Below are 22,032 nucleotides of genomic sequence, written 5' to 3'. Positions count from 1 at the left end.
GCTTGGGGGCCTTGTATCTTTCCACTGAAGGAGAATCCTTCGCCGGGCTACCAGGGACGCAAAGGCCAGAATTCCGGCCTCTTTCGCCTCCTGCACTCCCGGCTCCTCTGCCACCCCAAATATTGCGAGCCCCCAGCCCGGTTTACCCTGGATCCTACCACCCTCGACACCGTCCTCGCTACGCCCTTCCAAAATTCCTCCAGCGCTGGGCATGCCCAGAACATATGGGTGTGATTTGCTGGGCTCCCTGAGCACCTAACACACCTGTCCTCACCCCCAAAGAACCTGCTCATCCTTGTCCCGGTCATGTGTGCCCTGTGCAGCACCTTAAACTGTATGAGGCTGAGCCTCACGCACGATGAGGAAGAGTTCACCCTCCCTAGGGCATCTGCCCACGTCCCCTCTTCGATCTCCTCTCCCAACTCCTCCTCCCACTTACCTTTCAACTCCACCACCGAGGCCTCCTCCTCCTCCTGCATCACCTGGTAAGTTTCCTTGATCTTCCCCACTCCCACCCACCCCCTCCCGAGAGCACACTGTCCTGTACTGTGTGTGGCAGTAGCCGTGGGAATTCCACCACCTGCCGTCTGGCAAACGCTCTTACCTGTAAGTACCTGAAGGTGTTCCCCGGGGGGGGGAGCCCGTACTTCTCCTCCAGCTCACGCAAGCTCGCGAACTTCCCGTCCACAAACAGGTCCCCCAACTTTCGTATGCCTGCCCTGTGCCACCCCGAAAATCCTCCACCTGTTCTTCCTGGGGCGAACCGGTGGTTCCCCCATAATGGGGTCCACGCCGAGGCCCTAGCTTCCCCCCTATGCCACCTCCACTGCCCCAAAATTTTGAGGGCCGCCACCACCACCGGGCTAGTGGTATACCTCCTTGGAGGGAGTGGCAGCGGTGCCGTTGCCAGCGCCCCCAGACTCGTACCCACACAGGACGCCGTCTCCAGCCTCTTCCATGCAGCCCCCTCCCCCTCCATCACCCACTTGCGCACCATTGTCGCATTGGCGGCCCAGTAGTACCCACAGAGGTTGGGCAGCGCCAGCCCCCCCCCCCCCCTATCTCTACTCTGCTCCAGGAATACCCTTCTCACCCTCGGAGTCCCACACGCCCACACAAACCCCATTATACTCCTGTTAACCCACTTGAAAAAAGCCTTCGGGATAAACACGGGGAGGCACTGGAACAGGAACAAAAACCTTGGGAGCACCGTCATTTTGATTGACTGCACCCTACCCGCCAGGGACAGCGGCAACGCGTCCCACCTCTTGAACTCCTCCTCCATTTGCTCCACCAGCCTTGTAAAGTTAAGCCTATGCAGGGCCCCCCAGCTCCTGGCCACCTGGACCCCCAAATATCTGAAACTCCTCTCCGCCCTTTTTAGTGGGAGCTCGCCAATCCCCCTCTCCTGGTCCCCTAGCTGAACTACGAACAGCTCGCTCTTCCCCATATTGAGCTTGTACCCCGAAAAGTCCCCGAATTCCCTAAGCATCCTCATTACCTCTGGCATTCCTCCCACCGGGTCCGCCACATACAGCAGCAGGTCGTCCGCATAAAGCGACACCCTATGCTCCTCCCCACCCCGCACCAACCCCCTCCAGTTCGTCGACTGTGCCATAGCCAGGGGTTCAATCGCCTGTGCGAAGAGCAGGGGGGACCCCTGTCTCGTCCCTCGGTGCAACCGAAAGTACTCGGACCTCCTCCTATTTGTGGCCACACTCGCCATCGGGACCTCGTACAACAGCCTAACCCACCTGACAAACCCCTCCCCAAACCCGAACCTCTTCAGCACCTCCCACAGGTACCCCCACTCTACCCTATCGAAGGCTTTCTCAGCGTCCATTGCCACCACTATCTCCGCCTCCGCCTCCCCCTCCCTCGCCGGCATCATGATAACGTTCAAAAGCCTCCGCACATTCGCGTTCAACTGTCTCCCCTTCACAAACCCCGTCTGGTCTTCATGGATGATCTGCGGCACACAATCCTCAATCCTCGTGGCTAAGACCTTCGCCAGCACCTTGGCATCTACATTTAGCAAGGAAATCAGTCTGTAAGACCCACATTGCAGGGGATCCTTGTCCCGCTTCAGGATCAAGGAGATCAGTGCCCGGGACATCGTCGGGGGTAAAGCCCCCCCCTCCCTTGCCTCATTAAAGGTCCTAACTAACAGCGGGCCCAACAGGTCCATATATTTTTATAGAACTCGACCAGGAAACTGTCCGGCCCCGGTGCCTTCCCCGCCTGTATGCTTCCTATCCCTTTGATCAGCTCCTCCAGCCCAATCGGGGCCCCCAGTCCCACTTCCACCTTTGGAAACCTCAATTGGTCCAGGAAACGGCCCATCCCTCCCTCCTCCCGTGGGGGCTCGGATCGGTACAATTCCTCGTAGAAGTCCCTGAAGACCCCATTGATGCCAACCCCACTCCGCACCACGCTCCCTCCCCTGTCCTTAACTCCCCCAATCTCCCTAGCTGCGTCCCGCTTCCGAAGCTGATGGGCCAGCATCCGGCTTGCCTTTTCCCCATACTCGTAGACTGCCCCCTGGGCCTTCCTCCACTGCACCTCCGCCTTCCAGGTGGTCACCAGGTCGAATTCGGCCTGGAGGCTGCGCCTCTTCCTCAACAATCCTTCCTCGTACCTCGGTCTACCCTCACCATCTCCCCCACCAGCCTCTCCCTCTCCTTGTGGGCCCTGATGGAGATCAGCTCTCCCCTCACCACCACCTTCAATGCCTCCCATACCATCCCCACTCGGACCTCCCCGTTGTCGTTGGTCTCCAAGTACCTCTCTATACTTCCTCGGACGCGCTCGCTCACCTCGTCCGCCAACAGCCCCACCTCCAAGCGCCACAGCGGGCGCTGGTAGGTTTTGAATAGTCATGGATAAGGACAAGAGTGGCCCGTGGGTGAGGGTGCTTAATTGGGAGAGGGCCAATTACATCCAAACTAGACAGGAACTGGAGAATGTGGATTGGGAGCAGTTATTTGAAGGCAAATCCACATCTGACATGTGGGTGGCTTTTAAAGACCAGTTGATTGAAATACAGGACAGGCATGTCCCTGCAAAAATGAAGGATAGAAATGGCAGGATTCGGGACCCATGGATGACGACGGAAATTGTAAGCTTAGTCAAAAGAAAAAAGGAAGCATACATAGGGCTAGGCATCTAAAAACAGACAAAGCACTTGAGGAGTACAGTGAAAGTAGGAAGGAACTTAAGAGTGGAATTAGGGGGGCTAAAAGGGGCCATGAAATGTCTTTAGCAAACATGATCAAGGAGAATCCCAAGGCTTTTTATACAGCTATTAAAAGTAAGAATGTAGCAAAGAGAAAGAGTAGGCCTCTCAAGGACAATGGAGGGAAGTCATGCGTGGAACCACAAGTGGGTGAAATCCTTAATGAGTACTTTGTATCTGTATTCACCAGGGAGAAGGGCATGATGGATGTTGAGTTCAGGGACAGGTGTGTGAATGATCTTGAGAATGTCAATAAATCAGGAGGCGAAAGAGGCCGATGTTGTGGCCTTTGCGTCCCTAGTAGCCCGGCGCAGGATCCTACACATGTGGAAGGAGGCGAAACCCCCCGGACTGGAGGCCTGGGTAAACAATATGGCGGGGTTTATTAAACTGGAGCAGATAAAGTTTGCCCTGAGAGGATCGGCTCAAGGGTTCACCAGGCGGTGGCAGCCATTTCTCGACTACGTAGGGGAACGTTAGAGGGAAGACAGATGACCAGCAGCAGCAACCCAGGGGGAAGGGGGGGGTTAGTTTAGTTTAGGTCAAAGATCAAGGGGTTTTGTTACTTGTGTATTGTTAAAAATTTCTGTATTGTTATTGTTGCGTTTGCTTTGTAAGAGGGGAAAAATTGTTGTTTAGGAAAAAAAAATTCAATAAAACATTTTTAAAAAAAAAAAGAGAATGTCAATAAATCAAAGGAGGAAGTGTTGAGTATCCTAAATTGCATTAAGGTAGCCAAGTCCCCGGGGCAGGATGGGATCTATCCCAGGTTATTGTGGGAGGCAAGGGGAAAAACAACTGGGATCTTAACAAATATCTTCACATCCTCTTTGACCACAGGCGAGGTTCCAGAGGACTGGAGAATACCGAATGTTATTCCCTTGTTTAAGAAAGGAAGCAGAGATAATCCAGCAAATTATAGGCAGGTGAGCCTGACATCAGTGGTGGGGAAGCTTTTGGAAAAGATGCCAAGGGACAGGATATCTGCACATCTGGAGGAAAATGGTCTGGTTAGTGACAGGAAGGACATGTCTCACCAACTTTACTGAATTTTGTTGAAGAGGTGACAAATAAAATTCACGAGGGAAGGGCTATGGATGTAGTTAATGTGGATTTTAGTAAGGCATTTGACAAGGTTCCACATGGCAGACTGGTACAAAAACTGAAATCACATGGCAGTCGGGGTGGGTTGGCTAGAGGGATACAGAACTGGCTTGGTTATAGAAGACAGACAGTAGCAGTGGGTATTTTTCTGAATGGATATCTGTAGTTAGTGGTGTTCCACAGGGATCAGTGTTGGGACCTCTGTTGTTCGTAGTATATATAAATGATCTGGAGGAAAATGTGGGTGGGCTGATTAGTAAGTTTGCGGATGTCACAAAGTTTGGCGCAGTTCTGATAGTGCAGAGGATTGTCAGAGGACACAGCAGGATATAGATAGATTGGAGATTTGGACACTGAAATGGCAGGTGGAGTTTAATTGGGACAAATGCAAGGTAATGCTTTTGGCGGATTAAGGCAGCACGATAGCACACGTGGCTAGCACTGTGGCTTCACAGCGCCAGGGTCCCAGGTTCGATTCCGGCTTGGGTCACTTTCTTTGCGGAGTCTGCAAGTTCTCCCAGTGTCTGCGTGGGTTTCCTCCGGGCGCTCCGGTTTCCTCCCACAGTCCAAAGACGTGCCGGTTAGGTTAACTGGCCATGGTAAATTGCCCATAGTTTCCAAAAAGGTTAGGTAGGGTTATGGGGATAGGGTGGAGGTGTGGGCATGGGTAGTGTGCTCTTTCTAGGGGCCAGTGCAGACTCAATGGGCCGAATGGCCTTCTGCACTATGTTCTATATCTACGTCTATAAATCTAGGTAGAATTATACTGTAAATGGCAGAATCCTTAGGAACGTTAACATACAGAAGGATCTGGGTGTGCAGGTCCACAGTTCCCTAAAAATGGCAACATAGTTGGCCATAGAATTATAGAATTTACAGTGCAGGAGGCCTTCGGCCCATCGAGTCTGCACCAGTCCTTGGAAAGAGCACCCTACCGAAGCCCGCACCTCCATCCTATCCCTGTAACCCCACCTAACCATCGACAAGCGGCGGGAGTTGAGAATCACACCGCCAGCGAATGGCGCGGCAAATTCTCAGTCCTCGCTAGCAGCGGTAGTGGGGAGGACTCGCCACCAACAATCCGGCCCCATGCCTGACAAAGCTACTGAGTTTCTACGAAGAGGTAAGTAGCGGATAGAGAAGGAAGCAATCAGTGGATACTCCATATTCGTATCCTCAGAAGCAAGGCGAGGTTGTTACACAACATAAGGGGCGCGATTCTCGAGCACCGCGCTGGGCCGGAGAATCGGCGCAACCACGCCCCGACGCGCGATTCTCCGAGGTGCGGAGAATTGGCGCCATTTGCGCTGGCGTGGTGCCGGTCGCAGGCAGTTTTCTCCGGCCCGGATGGGCAGAGCGGCCGTGCGGAAACGGCAGAATCCCGCCGGTGCTGTTCACCCCTGGTCTCTGCTGGTGGGAACTCTGCACGAAGAGTCCGGGGGGGGGGGGCTGTGGGGGGAGGGCCTCCGATGGGGTCTGGCACACGATCGTGGCCCAACAATCGGCGGGTCCGCTTCTTCCCTCCCTCACCCCCCGGGCCGACTTTGCTGCGCGGCTGGCCCCTGAACCCCCACGCCATGTTGCGTAGGGGCCAGCGCGCTGAAGAAGTCCCCCACGCAGACGTGGGTTGGCACGGCCCAGCTGCGCATGTGCGGGTTGGTGTGGCGCCCATTTGTCGCCAGGAAGGGGGGCTCTAGAACCATGCTGGCCCTCACGCCCGTGTCCCCACCCCCGTTTCGCGCTGTCATGAAACACGATGGCATTCACGACGGCGCAAACACTTAGTCTCCATTTTGCAGAATCGCGCCCGAGGATTCACAGGATTAAAGATAATAGATAGAATCGGGTGAAAGTTGGACAATTTACAGAAAACAGGGAATTGGGATAAAGGGGTCATTTTGGGGATTGGAGACCTCAGCCATTTGCAATCCATGCCACTGGCTTCGATGAGGGGGCCCAATGTTATGCAGCCAACTCGGTGGGAAAGTATGCCGTGAGGAGGACATAAAGAGGCTGTAAAAGAATTAGACCCATTACTATCAACCGAGGTGGTGATGGAAAGGAATGAAATGCCGGGATGCGTGAAGTTAGCGCATTTCAAGGAGAAATGGAACAGCAGACTTCTTTTTTTTTTTTAAATTAAGGTGGGCGGCTAGTAGATGTTTGAGGAATTTGGGGGCCCAGTTCACAAGTCAGAGGATTAACACGCGAGCATATCTAGCAATTCGGGAAAGCACGTGTTTACAGCAAGGGGGGTGGACGGCCTTTATTTCCTCCACAGATCAGCTCAACAAAAGACAAATAAAAATTTGAACTTGTTTTTTTTAATAATGGGACAGCGAGCGAGCGCGCAGGCGGACAGCGAGCGGGCGCGCAGGCGGACAGCGAGCGGGCGCGCAGGCGGACAGCGAGCGGGCGCGCAGGCGGACAGCGAGCGGGCGCGCAGGCGGACAGCGAGCGGGCGCGCAGGCGGACAGCGAGCGGGCGCGCAGGCGGACAGCGAGCGGGCGCGCAGGCGGACAGCGAGCGGGCGCGCAGGCGGACAGCGAGCGGGCGTTGGGGATGGGAGTGAGTGTGTGGACAGTGAGTGAGTGAGTGAGTGTGTGGACAGTGTGGGTGAGTGTGTGGACAGTGTGGGTGAGTGTGTGGACAGTGTGAGCGAGTGTGTGGACAGTGTGAGCGAGTGTGTGGACAGTGTGAGCGAGTGTGTGGACAGTGTGGGTGAGTGTGTGGACAGTGTGGGTGAGTGTGTGGACAGTGAGTGAGTGTGTGGACAGTGAGTGAGTGTGTGGACAGTGTGAGTGAGTGTGTGGACAGTGTGAGTGAGTGTGTGGACAGTGTGAGTGAGTGTGTGGACAGTGAGTGAGTGTGTGGACAGTGAGTGAGTGTGTGGACAGTGTGAGTGAGTGTGTGGACAGTGAGTGAGTGTGTGGACAGTGTGAGTGAGTGTGTGGACAGTGAGTGAGTGTGTGGACAGTGAGTGAGTGTGTGGACAGTGAGTGAGTGTGTGGACAGTGAGTGAGTGTGTGGACAGTGTGAGTGAGTGTGTGGACAGTGTGAGTGAGTGTGTGGACAGTGTGAGTGAGTGTGTGGACAGTGTGAGTGAGTGTGTGGACAGTGAGTGAGTGTGTGGACAGTGTGAGTGAGTGTGTGGACAGTGAGTGAGTGTGTGGACAGTGAGTGAGTGTGTGGACAGTGTGAGTGAGTGTGTGGACAGTGAGTGAGTGTGTGGACAGTGAGTGAGTGTGTGGACTGTGAGCGAGTGTGTGGACAGTGTGAGCGAGTGTGTGGACAGTGAGTGAGTGTGTGGACAGTGAGTGAGTGTGTGGACAGTGTGAGTGAGTGTGTGGACAGTGAGTGAGTGTGTGGACAGTGAGTGAGTGTGTGGACAGTGTGAGTGAGTGTGTGGACAGTGAGTGAGTGTGTGGACAGTGAGTGAGTGTGTGGACAGTGTGAGTGAGTGTGTGGACAGTGTGAGTGAGTGTGTGGACAGTGAGTGAGTGTGTGGACAGTGAGTGAGTGTGTGGACAGTGAGTGAGTGTGTGGACAGTGAGTGAGTGTGTGGACAGTGAGTGAGTGTGTGGACAGTGAGTGAGTGTGTGGACAGTGAGTGAGTGTGTGGACAGTGAGTGAGTGTGTGGACAGTGAGTGAGTGTGTGGACAGTGTGAGTGAGTGTGTGGACAGTGTGAGTGAGTGTGTGGACAGTGTGAGTGAGTGTGTGGACAGTGAGTGAGTGTGGGGACAGTGTGAGTGAGTGTGTGGACAGTGTGAGTGAGTGTGTGGACAGTGAGTGAGTGTGTGGACAGTGTGAGTGAGTGTGTGGACAGTGTGAGTGAGTGTGTGGACAGTGAGTGAGTGTGTGGACAGTGAGTGAGTGTGTGGACAGTGTGAGTGAGTGTGTGGACAGTGAGTGAGTGTGTGGACAGTGAGTGAGTGTGTGGACAGTGAGTGAGTGTGTGGACAGTGAGTGAGTGTGTGGACAGTGAGTGAGTGTGTGGACAGTGTGAGTGAGTGTGTGGACAGTGAGTGAGTGTGTGGACAGTGAGTGAGTGTGTGGACAGTGAGTGAGTGTGTGGACAGTGAGTGAGTGTGTGGACAGTGAGTGAGTGAGTGGACAGTGAGTGAGTGAGTGTGTGGACAGTGAGTGAGTGAGTGTGTGGACAGTGAGTGAGTGTGTGGACAGTGAGTGAGTGAGTGTGTGGACAGTGAGTGAGTGAGTGTGTGGACAGTGAGTGAGTGTGTGGACAGTGTGAGTGAGTGTGTGGACAGTGAGTGAGTGAGTGGACAGTGAGTGAGTGAGTGTGTGGACAGTGAGTGAGTGAGTGTGTGGACAGTGAGTGAGTGTGTGGACAGTGAGTGAGTGAGTGTGTGGACAGTGAGTGAGTGAGTGTGTGGACAGTGAGTGAGTGTGTGGACAGTGAGTGAGTGAGTGGACAGTGAGTGAGTGAGTGTGTGGACAGTGAGTGAGTGAGTGTGTGGACAGTGAGTGAGTGTGTGGACAGTGAGTGAGTGAGTGTGTGGACAGTGTGAGTGAGTGTGTGGACAGTGAGTGAGTGTGTGGACAGTGAGTGAGTGTGTGGACAGTGTGAGTGAGTGTGTGGACAGTGAGTGAGTGTGTGGACAGTGAGTGAGTGTGTGGACAGTGAGTGAGTGTGTGGACAGTGAGTGAGTGAGTGGACAGTGAGTGAGTGAGTGTGTGGACAGTGAGTGAGTGAGTGTGTGGACAGTGAGTGAGTGTGTGGACAGTGAGTGAGTGTGTGGACAGTGAGTGAGTGTGTGGACAGTGAGTGAGTGAGTGGACAGTGAGTGAGTGAGTGTGTGGACAGTGAGTGAGTGAGTGTGTGGACAGTGAGTGAGTGTGTGGACAGTGAGTGAGTGAGTGTGTGGACAGTGTGAGTGAGTGTGTGGACAGTGAGTGAGTGTGTGGACAGTGAGTGAGTGTGTGGACAGTGAGTGAGTGAGTGGACAGTGAGTGAGTGAGTGTGTGGACAGTGAGTGAGTGTGTGGACAGTGAGTGAGTGTGTGGACAGTGAGTGAGTGTGTGGACAGTGTGAGTGAGTGTGTGGACAGTGAGTGAGTGTGTGGACAGTGAGTGAGTGTGTGGACAGTGAGTGAGTGTGTGGACAGTGTGAGTGAGTGTGTGGACAGTGTGAGTGAGTGTGTGGACAGTGAGTGAGTGTGTGGACAGTGAGTGAGTGTGTGGACAGTGAGTGAGTGAGTGTGTGGACAGTGAGTGAGTGTGTGGACAGTGAGTGAGTGAGTGTGGGGACAGTGAGTGAGTGTGTGGACAGTGTGAGTGAGTGTGTGGACAGTGAGTGAGTGTGTGGACAGTGAGTGAGTGTGTGGACAGTGAGTGAGTGTGTGGACAGTGTGAGTGAGTGTGTGGACAGTGAGTGAGTGTGTGGACAGTGAGTGAGTGTGTGGACAGTGTGAGTGAGTGTGTGGACAGTGTGAGTGAGTGTGTGGACAGTGAGTGAGTGTGTGGACAGTGTGAGTGAGTGTGTGGACAGTGAGTGAGTGTGTGGACAGTGAGTGAGTGTGTGGACAGTGTGAGTGAGTGTGTGGACAGTGAGTGAGTGTGTGGACAGTGAGTGAGTGTGTGGACAGTGAGTGAGTGTGTGGACAGTGAGTGAGTGTGTGGACAGTGAGTGAGTGTGTGGACAGTGAGTGAGTGTGTGGACAGTGTGAGTGAGTGTGTGGACAGTGTGAGTGAGTGTGTGGACAGTGAGTGAGTGAGTGTGTGGACAGTGAGTGAGTGAGTGTGTGGACAGTGAGTGAGTGTGTGGACAGTGAGTGAGTGAGTGTGTGGACAGTGAGTGAGTGTGGGGACAGTGTGAGTGAGTGTGTGGACAGTGAGTGAGTGAGTGTGTGGACAGTGAGTGAGTGTGTGGACAGTGTGAGTGAGTGTGTGGACAGTGAGTGAGTGTGTGGACAGTGAGTGAGTGTGTGGACAGTGAGTGAGTGTGTGGACAGTGTGAGTGAGTGTGTGGACAGTGTGAGTGAGTGTGTGGACAGTGAGTGAGTGTGTGGACAGTGAGTGAGTGTGTGGACAGTGAGTGAGTGTGTGGACAGTGTGAGTGAGTGTGTGGACAGTGAGTGAGTGTGTGGACAGTGAGTGAGTGTGTGGACAGTGAGTGAGTGTGTGGACAGTGAGTGAGTGAGTGTGGGGACAGTGAGTGAGTGTGTGGACAGTGTGAGTGAGTGTGTGGACAGTGAGTGAGTGTGTGGACAGTGTGAGTGAGTGTGTGGACAGTGTGAGTGAGTGTGTGGACAGTGAGTGAGTGTGTGGACAGTGAGTGAGTGTGTGGACAGTGAGTGAGTGTGTGGACAGTGTGAGTGAGTGTGTGGACAGTGAGTGAGTGTGTGGACAGTGTGAGTGAGTGTGTGGACAGTGAGTGAGTGTGTGGACAGTGTGAGTGAGTGTGTGGACAGTGTGAGTGAGTGTGTGGACAGTGAGTGAGTGTGTGGACAGTGTGAGTGAGTGTGTGGACAGTGAGTGAGTGTGTGGACAGTGTGAGTGAGTGTGTGGACAGTGAGTGAGTGTGTGGACAGTGAGTGAGTGTGTGGACAGTGTGAGTGAGTGTGTGGACAGTGTGAGTGAGTGTGTGGACAGTGTGAGTGAGTGTGTGGACAGTGTGAGTGAGTGTGTGGACAGTGTGAGTGAGTGTGTGGACAGTGAGTGAGTGTGTGGACAGTGTGAGTGAGTGTGTGGACAGTGAGTGAGTGTGTGGACAGTGAGTGAGTGTGTGGACAGTGAGTGAGTGTGTGGACAGTGTGAGTGAGTGTGTGGACAGTGAGTGAGTGTGTGGACAGTGAGTGAGTGTGTGGACAGTGAGTGAGTGTGTGGACAGTGTGAGTGAGTGTGTGGACAGTGTGAGTGAGTGTGTGGACAGTGAGTGAGTGTGTGGACAGTGAGTGAGTGTGTGGACAGTGAGTGAGTGTGTGGACAGTGAGTGAGTGTGTGGACAGTGAGTGAGTGTGTGGACAGTGAGTGAGTGTGTGGACAGTGTGAGTGAGTGTGTGGACAGTGTGAGTGAGTGTGTGGACAGTGAGTGAGTGTGTGGACAGTGAGTGAGTGTGTGGACAGTGAGTGAGTGTGTGGACAGTGAGTGAGTGTGTGGACAGTGTGAGTGAGTGTGTGGACAGTGTGAGTGAGTGTGTGGACAGTGTGAGTGAGTGTGTGGACAGTGAGTGAGTGTGTGGACAGTGTGAGTGAGTGTGTGGACAGTGAGTGAGTGTGTGGACAGTGAGTGAGTGTGTGGACAGTGAGTGAGTGTGTGGACAGTGTGAGTGAGTGTGTGGACAGTGTGAGTGAGTGTGTGGACAGTGAGTGAGTGTGTGGACAGTGAGTGAGTGTGTGGACAGTGAGTGAGTGTGTGGACAGTGAGTGAGTGTGTGGACAGTGTGAGTGTGTGGACAGAGTGAGTGTGTGGACAGTGTGAGTGAGTGTGTGGACAGTGTGAGTGAGTGTGTGGACAGTGAGTGAGTGTGTGGACAGTGAGTGAGTGTGTGGACAGTGTGAGTGAGTGTGTGGACAGTGAGTGAGTGTGTGGACAGTGAGTGAGTGTGTGGACAGTGTGAGTGAGTGTGTGGACAGTGAGTGAGTGTGTGGACAGTGAGTGAGTGTGTGGACAGTGAGTGAGTGAGTGTGTGGACAGTGAGTGAGTGTGTGGACAGTGAGTGAGTGTGTGGACAGTGAGTGAGTGTGTGGACAGTGAGTGAGTGAGTGTGGGGACAGTGAGTGAGTGTGTGGACAGTGTGAGTGAGTGTGTGGACAGTGAGTGAGTGTGTGGACAGTGTGAGTGAGTGTGTGGACAGTGTGAGTGAGTGTGTGGACAGTGAGTGAGTGTGTGGACAGTGTGAGTGAGTGTGTGGACAGTGAGTGAGTGTGTGGACAGTGAGTGAGTGTGTGGACAGTGTGAGTGAGTGTGTGGACAGTGAGTGAGTGTGTGGACAGTGAGTGAGTGTGTGGACAGTGAGTGAGTGTGTGGACAGTGTGAGTGAGTGTGTGGACAGTGTGAGTGAGTGTGTGGACAGTGTGAGTGAGTGTGTGGACAGTGAGTGAGTGTGTGGACAGTGAGTGAGTGTGTGGACAGTGAGTGAGTGAGTGTGTGGACAGTGAGTGAGTGAGTGTGTGGACAGTGAGTGAGTGTGTGGACAGTGAGTGAGTGTGTGGACAGTGAGTGAGTGTGTGGACAGTGAGTGAGTGTGTGGACAGTGAGTGAGTGTGTGGACAGTGAGTGAGTGTGTGGACAGTGAGTGAGTGTGTGGACAGTGAGTGAGTGTGTGGACAGTGAGTGAGTGTGTGGACAGTGAGTTGATTGAGTGAGTGTTGGGGATGGGGTGAGTGAGTGAGGTTGGAGAGTGAGTGAGTATGGGGTGGGAATGAGTGTGTTAGGAATGGGGTGCGTGAGTGAGTGAGAGAGTGAGTGTTGGGGATGGGGTGAGTGATGAGTGAGTGAGTGAGGTTGGAGTGAGTGTGAGAGAGGATGGAGTGGGAGTGAGTGAGTGAGTGAGGATGGAGTGGGAGTAAGTGTTGGGGATGGGGTGAGTGAGTGTTGGGGATGGGGTGAGTGAGTTGAGTGTTGGGGCCATGGTGATTATAATAATAATCTTCACTAGTGTCACAAGTAGGCTTACATTAACACGGCAATGAAGTTACTGTGAAAATCCCCGAGTCACCACACTCTGGCGTCTGTTCGGGTACACAGAGGGAGAATTCAGAATGTCCAAATTACCTAACAGCACGTCTTTCGGGACTTGTGGAAGGAAACTAGAGCGCCCGGAGGAAACCTACATAGACACGGGTAGAACGTGCAGACTCCGCACAGACAATTACCAAAGTGGGAACTGAACCCAGGTCACTGGTGCTGTGAAGCAACAGTGGTAGCCACTGTGCTACTGTGTCCCCCATAAGTAGGCATCTGGCATGCTTGCCTTCATCAGCCGGGGCATTAAGTACAGGAATTGAGAAATCATGTTGCAGCTGTATAAAACCTTAGTTAGGCTGCGTTTGGAGTATTGCGTGCAATTCTGGTCACCACATTACCAGAAGGACGTGGAAGCTTTGGAGAGAGTGCAAAGAAGGTGCACCAGGATGTTGCCTGGACTTGAGGATATAAGAACATAAGAACTAGGAGCAGGAGTAGGCCATCTGGCCCTTCAAGCCTGCTGCGCCATTCAATGAGATCATGGCTGATATTTTGTGGATTCAGATCTACTTTCCCGCCCGAACACCATAACCCTTTATTCCTTTATTCTTCAAAAAACTATCCATCTTTAAAACATTTACTGAAGGAGCATCAGCTGCTTCACTGGGCAAGGAATTCCATAGATTCACAACCCTTTGGGTGAAGAAGTTCCTCCTAAGATCGGTCTTAAATCTACTTCCCCTTATTTTGAGGCTATTCTTCTTTCACCTGCCAGTGGAAACAACTGCCCTTATCTATCCTATCTATTCCCTTCATAATTTTATATGTTTCTATAAGATCCCCCCCGCATCCTTCTAAAATCAGAGTACAGTCCCAGTCTACTCAACCTCTCCTCATAATCCAACCCCCTCAACTCTGGGATTAACCTGTATTGTCTGTAAGGAGACGTTGAATAAACTAGGATTCTTTTCACTGGAAAGACGGAGGCTATGGGGAGACCTGATCGCGGTCTATAAAATTATGAGGGGCATAGACAGGGTGGATAGTCAGATACTTTTTCCAAGGGTGGAAGTTTCAATTACAAGGGGGCACAGGTTCAAGGTGAGGGGGAAGGTTTGCGAGAGATGTGCAGGGTAAGTTTTTCACAGAGTGGTGGGTGCCTGGAACGCGCTGCCAGAGGATGTAGTGGAAGCAGGCGCATTAGCAACATTTTAGAGGCTTCTGGATGGGTACATGAATAGGAAGGAAATAGAGGGATACGGATCAAGTAAGGGCAGAAAAATTGTTTTTAGTTAGGGTATCATGATTGGCACAGGCTTGGAGGGGTAAAGGGCTGGTCCTGTGCTGTACTTTCCTTTGTTCTGCATCCTTTTAAGAATGTTATTCCATATTTTGTAATGTCTCTCCATGTTCTCCATAACAAAGTGCATTACCCCACACTTTTCTGCATTGAATTTCATCTGCCACCTATCTGCCCACTCCACCAACTTAGCTATGTCCTTTTGAAGTTCTATACTGTCCTCTTCATAGTTGACAATATTTCCCAAGTTGTGTTTCATCCGCAAACTCTAAATTGTGTCCAGCACACCAAGATCTAGATCATGAATACATATCAGGAAATTCAAGCGTCCCTGGGGAAGACCAACACAAGTCTTCCTCCAGCCTAAAAAATATCCATTGACCATTACTCTCTGCTTCCCATTATTCAGCCAATTTTGTGTCCACATCATTACTGTCCCTTTTATTCCATGAGCTATAACTTTCTCACAAGTCTGTTGTGTGCCACTGTGTCGAATGCCTTCTGAAAGTCCATGTACACCACATCAACAGCATTATCATCCTAGACCTTTTCCGTTACCTCCTAAAAAAGCTGCAGCAAGTTAATAAAACACAATTTCCCCGTTAGATATCTATATTGGTGACTTCCGGTGACGGCGGGTGGGAGGCGGCCTCACAATGGAGGGCTCCCGTTCGGGAATAGCATTTTCGGGGCTAAGCCCGGTTCCAGGGTCCACGGACGCGGCAAAAGCAGGAAGAAACAGTGAAGGCACAGTGAAGAAAAAATGTCGAGGGTAAGCAAAAAATCATCCGTAAAGAAAACAGCTGAAGGTCCGTCGGGGAGTGGAAAAGTCACCGCGGGATCACCAAGGAAAATGGAGGCTGGAGCACCAGGGGAGGCTGCATTGCTTACGGCTGAAGAAATAACTAGGGTGATGGCTGCGGAATTCGAAAGGCAGATTACAAGATACGTGGAGACAATGAGGAAGGAGATGAGAGGTTTTGAGTGCACTGGTGGAGGAGGCGATTTCCCCTGTGATGATGGCGGTGGCGAGCGCAGTGGCGGAGGTGCGAGAGCAAGGGGAGGCGCTGAAGGAAGTGGAGGAGACATTATTGCAGCATGGTGATCAACTTGCCTCGATGGGGGAAGGAGATGCGAAAGGTGATGGACATTAACAAGGATCTGCAAGGAAAAATGGAAGACCTGGAAAACAGATCCAGGCGACAAAATTTGAGGATTGTGGGGCTGCCCGAAGGAGTTGAAGGACTGAGGTCGATTGAGTATTTTGCCGCGATGCTGGTGAAACTATTGGGGGAGGGGGAGGATCCCTCCCGATATGAACTGGATCGGGCTCATCGGTCGTGGAGGCCTGTACCAATGGCGAGTGAGCCGCCAAAGGTAGTGCTACTCTGTGCTTCCGTAGGTACAGTGTGAAGGAGAAAGTCCTGAGCTGGGCCAAGCAGAAGCGGGCGGTGCACTGGGTTAGAGCTGGTATAAGTGTATACCAGGACTTTACAGTGGAACTGGCGAGGAGGCGGGCTGCCTTCAACCGGGTGAAGAGGGCACTGCACATTAGCAAGGTGCAGTGCGGCATTGTATATCCAGCGAAGCTCAGGGAGACTTACAAGCCCAGGGACTTTTATTTTGGAACGGCGGAAGCAGCGGAGGAGTTTGCGAAGGCAGAAGGACTGTGGCAGAACTGACAAATTGAGAAATGGCCATGTGCCGATGTGACCTCATGACTGACTGTATTTTCTTCTTTTTTTTGTTTCACTGCGTGCGGGTGTATGGGCTAAAGGAGCCAATGTTGTATATATTTGGACAAGGGAAGTGATGGGACTTTCACTCGAAATGAGGGCTCTTTGGGGTGTAGGTGGATATGCGGGGATTGTGTGCTAAAAAGGGGATTTCTGGGCTTTCCTAGGGCCGGGCAAAGGGGAAAGGGACCCAGGCAGGGGCCTCCACGCTGGCCGGTTTAAACCGGCCAGTGAACGGGAGTGAGGTGGGGGGAGGGGCTGCGGCCATCGGAGCCTGGCAGAACAGGGTCCGAGTGGTCTAGCCGGGGTGGAAAGTTGGGGGCGAGGGGGGGGGGGGGGGGGGGGGGGGGGGGGGGGGGGTTGTACAAGAGGCAGTGGACGGGAGGAGTTGGAGACTGGGGAGGGGGGGTACAACTCTTGGGCATCATGTACGGTACTCTTTCAGAGGTTAGATGGCATTGAGTGTGGGGGGGTGGGGGAAAGAGTGGACTCTATAGGTCAATGGAGACCATGCGCGGTCCCGGACTCCTTTTTCTTTTTCTCTTTTGTTTTTTGTTTCCACCGTGGGAGGGTTTGTTTTATGGGATGCATATATTGACAGGTGGGCCGTTGTTTGGGGTGGTGGGAGGATGGGATCGTTGGTATTGTTAAGGGGATTGATTTTGTATTTGTTACCGTTTACTGTTTGTGGGTGGGGTGTAAATTGTGAAGGAAAATATGAAAATGGAGAATAAAAACATTTTTTTTTTTTAAATCTATATTGGCTCTTCCCAATCAACCCAGGTTTTCCATCTGACTACTAATTTCTATCTCCTCTACACCTTCTGAAACATCTTCACAGCTTTCCTAAAGTGAGAGGACCAGAAATGAATGCAATACTATGGGCGGGATTTACCGAGCAACCACGTCGTATTTTTCGGCAGCGGAGACAGCCCGCCAGTGGGATTTTCTGGTCCTGCCGTCGTCAATGGGATTTCCCGTTGACTGCACTCCTTGTCGCCGGGAAGCCCATGCGCCATTGGTGGGACTGGAATATCCCACCGGCATGAACAGCCGGTAAATTCCACCCGATAGCTGGGGCCTTACCGGAGCTTTATATGGATCATTCTAAATTCCCTGCTTTTGTACTCAATGCCAATTGAAGCCCAAGACACTATATGCTTTGTTAGCCACTTCCTCAATATGTCCTGCCACCTTCAAAGATCGATACACTTGCACACCCAGGTCTCACCCACTCTTTAGACTGGCTCCATTAAATCTATATTGCCTTTCTCTGTCCCTTCTACCAAAATGTAGCACCTCACACTTCAGTGATTAGAGCACTCATGATACATGAGCCACGTTGGAATTTGCATTTCACACTTCAAATTAACTTTTCAGATTAAATGAACAATTTCTTACAAACATTTTTTTTTAAATAGTGAAAGGTTAATAACTCTACAATTTAAAAAAAGTAATGAAAGTTTAGAATCTACAGCTAAAAATAGGTTGATACACACTCCAAACAATTTAATTTTAAAGAATACTTACAAAAAGTGAAGTTCACAGAAAACCCACATATGCAGTTACCTTGTGGAACACAAAATGTTCAACTCTGCTTCAAGGTTCAATACATTGTTCAGGATTTTATGTTGTTCCATCTATGAAATTACCTAAATTATAAAAATGCATGTTAAGAAGCCTACCTGAATTCTCTGTACAAGCTGTTAAAGGCAAGGGCTGCCCCCAGTCGTTTGAAAGTATTGGGATGGAGGGCAAGACTATACAATCGCTTGAAGAGTGATTTTGTATTTACTGGGCTCTTCTGCTGCTGCTCTGGAGTTGTCTGCTTTATAGACCACTTGAGGAACTCTTGAACACAGTTCCCGCAGAAATCTCTCAAAGTACTGTCCACTGGATCCACAATGCCATCCTAACAAAATTAGATATTTGCTTTCAGAAGAAAATCAACACATGCCTCCTACGTTGCAATCTGTATCAGTACACAAAGCACTGCCCAGTAAATGGAACACCCAATTCTCCATTCAGTGGGTGAGGTGTACATCAAGTTGAACTACTAGATTAGTTGTTTGCCTCAAACTCGGGAGCATCATCAGTGTGGAGTTTGCACATTCTCCCTCTGTGTGCGTGGGTCTCACCTCCGCAACCCAAAGATGGTAAGTGGATTGGCCACGTTAAATTGCCCCTCAATTGGAAAACAAATTGGAAACTTTAAATTTATAAATAAAATTTAAAAATTCGTCAGCATCAAGATCATCTTTGCCGACTGTGATTCATCATTGACAACAAACAACTTTAAAAATGAATTGTTCAATTCTGTTACCTTTCCTGCTCTTCTGGATATACATTCACTCGTTAAATATCTTTGGACACTTGAATAAGGAAATTATTTGCCAGAATTTTAAAAAGTAATAAATTAATTTGGATATTTATGTCAATACCTCCAATCTTTAGGAAATAAACGTTTAGTAGCTAGCACCAGGAATAGTTAAGTACAGAAAGCCATAAAGGAAAATTGTAAATGAGAGAAACTTCAAATAAATATCTGAAATTGTTATTTATCCAACATTACTGAGTTTCCTGGTTCATTTCCAGTTGTCATTTCTTTGAACTTTGTGGTTTACATAGATGTTGGTTGTCTTGCTTTTATAAACAAAAAAACTTTCAGTCTCATGTGGCTTTAGACAGATGTTTACAATCACTCTGTTTACAGGGAATGAAAGTTTATTTTGAGTATTCAAACGCAAAGAGCATAAGTGAATAATTGTTACCAGAATAGCTTCCAGCAGCGCCACAGTATCCCGACTTTCAAATTTCTTGTTGTTAGTGAACCAATGGATAAGCTGCATAACAAGCGGTTCAAACAACTGATTGGTTACCTATATTTAATTAAAAAATAACACAAAAACAAGTCACGATATTGAGGTTCAACTGCTGTGGTGTGGACCTGTCCTAAACAATCACATTAGCGTATCCTACTCAGGGTATGTTTAACATACAAGGAACTATAGAAGGAAAAGGATCACACTCTTCTCTGTAGAATGTGTTTAAGTTGTATCCTCATGGAATCTCTCCAGCTTGTTAACCAAAGGGAATTAACGTTTACATATTTTCAGAGCACAAAAAATTGTGAAGTTTTCCCATACCCCTGAAGGGAAGCTTTAAGCATATGAATGAAACATACTTATTCACAGTCTCTGGGTGAGATTTCAGTGACAGGAATGCCATTGAATGTCAAGAGGAGATTCTCTCTTGTTGGAGATGATCATTGCCTGTTTTGTGGCGTGAGTATTATTTGCCACTTATCAGCCTGAAGCTGAATGGTGTCAGATCTTGCTGCATATAGACATGGAGTGCTTCTGAGTGTATTTGGTATTCATTAATTTTTTTTTATTTTTTTATTTTTATTTTTTTTAAATCACTGACCCCCCCCCTTTCAAAATCCTGGGGGGTTACCATTGAACAGAAACTGAACTGGACCAGTCACATAAATACTGTGGCTCCAAGAGCAGGTCAGAGCCACAAAGGTTTGTGGCGAGTAACTCACCTCCCGACTCTCCAAAGCCTGTCCACCATCTACAAGGCACAAGTGATCAAATACTTTCCACTTGCCTGGATGAGTGCAGCTCCAACAGCACTTAAGAAGCTTGACACCATCCAGGACAAAGCAGCCCGCTTGATTGACACCCCAACCACCTAAACATCCACTCCCTCCAACATCAAACACAATGGTAAGTGTGTATACCAACTACAGGATGCACTGCAGCAAGTTACCAAGGCTCCTTGACAGTACTTTGCAAACCCGTGACTTCTGCCACCTTAAAGGACAAGGGCAGCAGACACATGAGAACACCAGCATCTTCAGGTTCTCCTCCAAGCCACGCACCATACTGACATGGAACTATATCACTGTTCCTTCACTGTTACTGGATCTAAATCCTGGAACTCCCTTCCTAACTGCACTGTGGATTTATCTACACCACAGGGACTGCAGCAGTTCAGGAAGGTGGCTCACCACCACCTTCTCAAAGGCAATTAGGGATGGGCAACAAATGCTGGTCTAACCAGAGACCCTCACATCCCAGGACAGAATAAAAATAAATAAACGTACTCTTGCACATACGGCCATAGCTTTCTTACCTTATCCACGTCACAACCAAGGCGGAGCAAGACTGGAAACATGTGTTTGTTCAGCTTGTACATTGTTTCCTGGTGTCCCTCTGAGATCTGGGATCCTTTTCCTAGCATATAAGTTACCACACTGTGCAGCAGTTCACAAGCCGCTACCTGGCAGGATTTAATATATATATATTTTTTAATTTTAGCATGTTAAAAATATGGAGAAATGTTTTAAAATGTATTTGCCACGTAAAAAAACTGGCAAGAGAGCTGTAACTATGAAGTGCACAGAATCCAATCCCTTGTTTGTGACAACACACTTTCAATGTGCTCACAATGCCTCATTTTCAGTTACGAGTCAGAAATGAGCTTATTCGACCCCAAAGGTTAGAAAGAAATTCATAAAACAGATATGAATAAAATCCAAAAGAAAAAATCTAACTATAAATGGTAAATAAATGCAGTATTCATAGGCTGGACAAAATGCAAATAATTACTGGGCAACATAACAATTATTGAGAACTGCTACATTATTCATGTAGAGGATATATTAGTAGAAGAGCTATGGGGGCAGAATGCATTCTGACACATTAAGCTACCCTACAGTAGGGATATTGCACCTGACCAGGAACAGAACATAAAATGTGATGAAGAGTACGTTGGCTTGCCTTTGTCTGTCGATCATTGGCAGAAAGCGCAAGTTCAGAGATGTGGGGTAGAAATGAATCCAAGTATATGACAGGTTTCATGTCTGTAAATGGTACCGCAAAACTTAGTGGCCTCTCTGCCACCCATGCAACACATTTCTTCATCATTTCCTCAGAAGTCGCAGCTGTATGATTCAAATGGGAATGCATAAGTATTTCCTGACATCTTTATGCAATACTGTATTTTTTGAGTTAGTTATTTCTGAACGAATATGGAGAATAATGCATTTCAAAATACAATTTAACGACAGTCTCTTGCAAAGAAGCTACATACTATCAGCTAGCTCTAAAGTTTCTCTGACTTCTAAAGAATTTCATGTTTTACAACAGCAGAATCTATTTTGTTAATGTTTCACAAAACTATATAGTAATTACAACATGGATAAAACAAGTTGATCCAACAAATTCATGTTGGAAGGGGGCGGGGGAGAGAAAGATACAACTGACCTACCTACCTAATGTTAGAACGTGTCAAATGCTCATTCAGGTACTTTTAAAAGGATGTGAGGCAGCCCTCCTCTACCACCCTCCCAGGCAGCGTAATCCAGACCACCACGACCCTCTGGGTAAAAACGTTTACCTCCTGCCCCTCACCTTGAACCCATGTCCCTTTGTGACTGACCCTTCAAAGGGGAACAGCTGCTCCCAATCCACCCGGTCAATGCCCCATTCTTGTTCACCTCAATCAGGTCACCCCACAGTCTTCTCTACTCCAACGAAAACAACCCAAGTCTATCCAACCTCTCTTCATAACTTAAATGTTCCATCCCAGGCACCAACCTGACGAATCTCCTCTGCACCACCTCCAGTGCAATCACATCCTTCCGATAATGTGGTGACCAGAACTGCACACAGTACTCCGGTGGCCTAACCAAAGTTCTATACAGCTCCATCATGACCTCCCTGCTTTTGTAATCGATACCTCGATTGATAAAGGAAAGTGGCCCATGTGCCTTTTTCCCCACCCTAATAACCTGCCCACCTGCTTTCAGAGATCTATGCACTAACACACCTTTGTTCCTCAAATTCCTCGTGTAATGTCATTCAGCGAATACTTCCTCATCAGATTACTCCTTCCAAAGTGTATCACCTCACACTTTTCAGGGTTAAATTACATCTGCCACTTATCTGCCCATTTGACCATCCCATCTCTATCTTCATGTACCCCAAGACACTCAA

At 49.7% G+C, this 22,032-nt stretch overlaps 1 protein-coding gene across 5 annotated transcripts in view; it reads right to left on the bottom strand.

The window, feature by feature from the left end:
• The window catches only part of prkdc (protein kinase, DNA-activated, catalytic subunit), a 344,146-nt gene that overhangs the window by 266,178 nt on the left and 55,936 nt on the right, over positions 1-22,032 (bottom strand). For all 5 annotated transcript variants that reach the window (XM_072467802.1, XM_072467803.1, XM_072467800.1 and 2 more), the window contains 4 exons: positions 20,815-20,978; positions 20,168-20,314; positions 18,799-18,906; positions 17,713-17,939 (listed from right to left, as the gene is read on the bottom strand). In XM_072467802.1, the coding sequence (XP_072323903.1) occupies positions 17,713-17,939; positions 18,799-18,906; positions 20,168-20,314; positions 20,815-20,978 (646 nt within the window). The remainder of the gene's footprint in view (positions 1-17,712; positions 17,940-18,798; positions 18,907-20,167; positions 20,315-20,814; positions 20,979-22,032) is intronic.

Source organism: Scyliorhinus torazame, chromosome 11 (assembly GCF_047496885.1).
Source record: "Scyliorhinus torazame isolate Kashiwa2021f chromosome 11, sScyTor2.1, whole genome shotgun sequence".
NCBI classification, from domain to species: domain Eukaryota; kingdom Metazoa; phylum Chordata; class Chondrichthyes; order Carcharhiniformes; family Scyliorhinidae; genus Scyliorhinus; species Scyliorhinus torazame.
The sequence above is the reverse complement of the archived record's forward strand: the minus strand, read 5'-3'. Positions and strand labels throughout refer to the sequence as shown.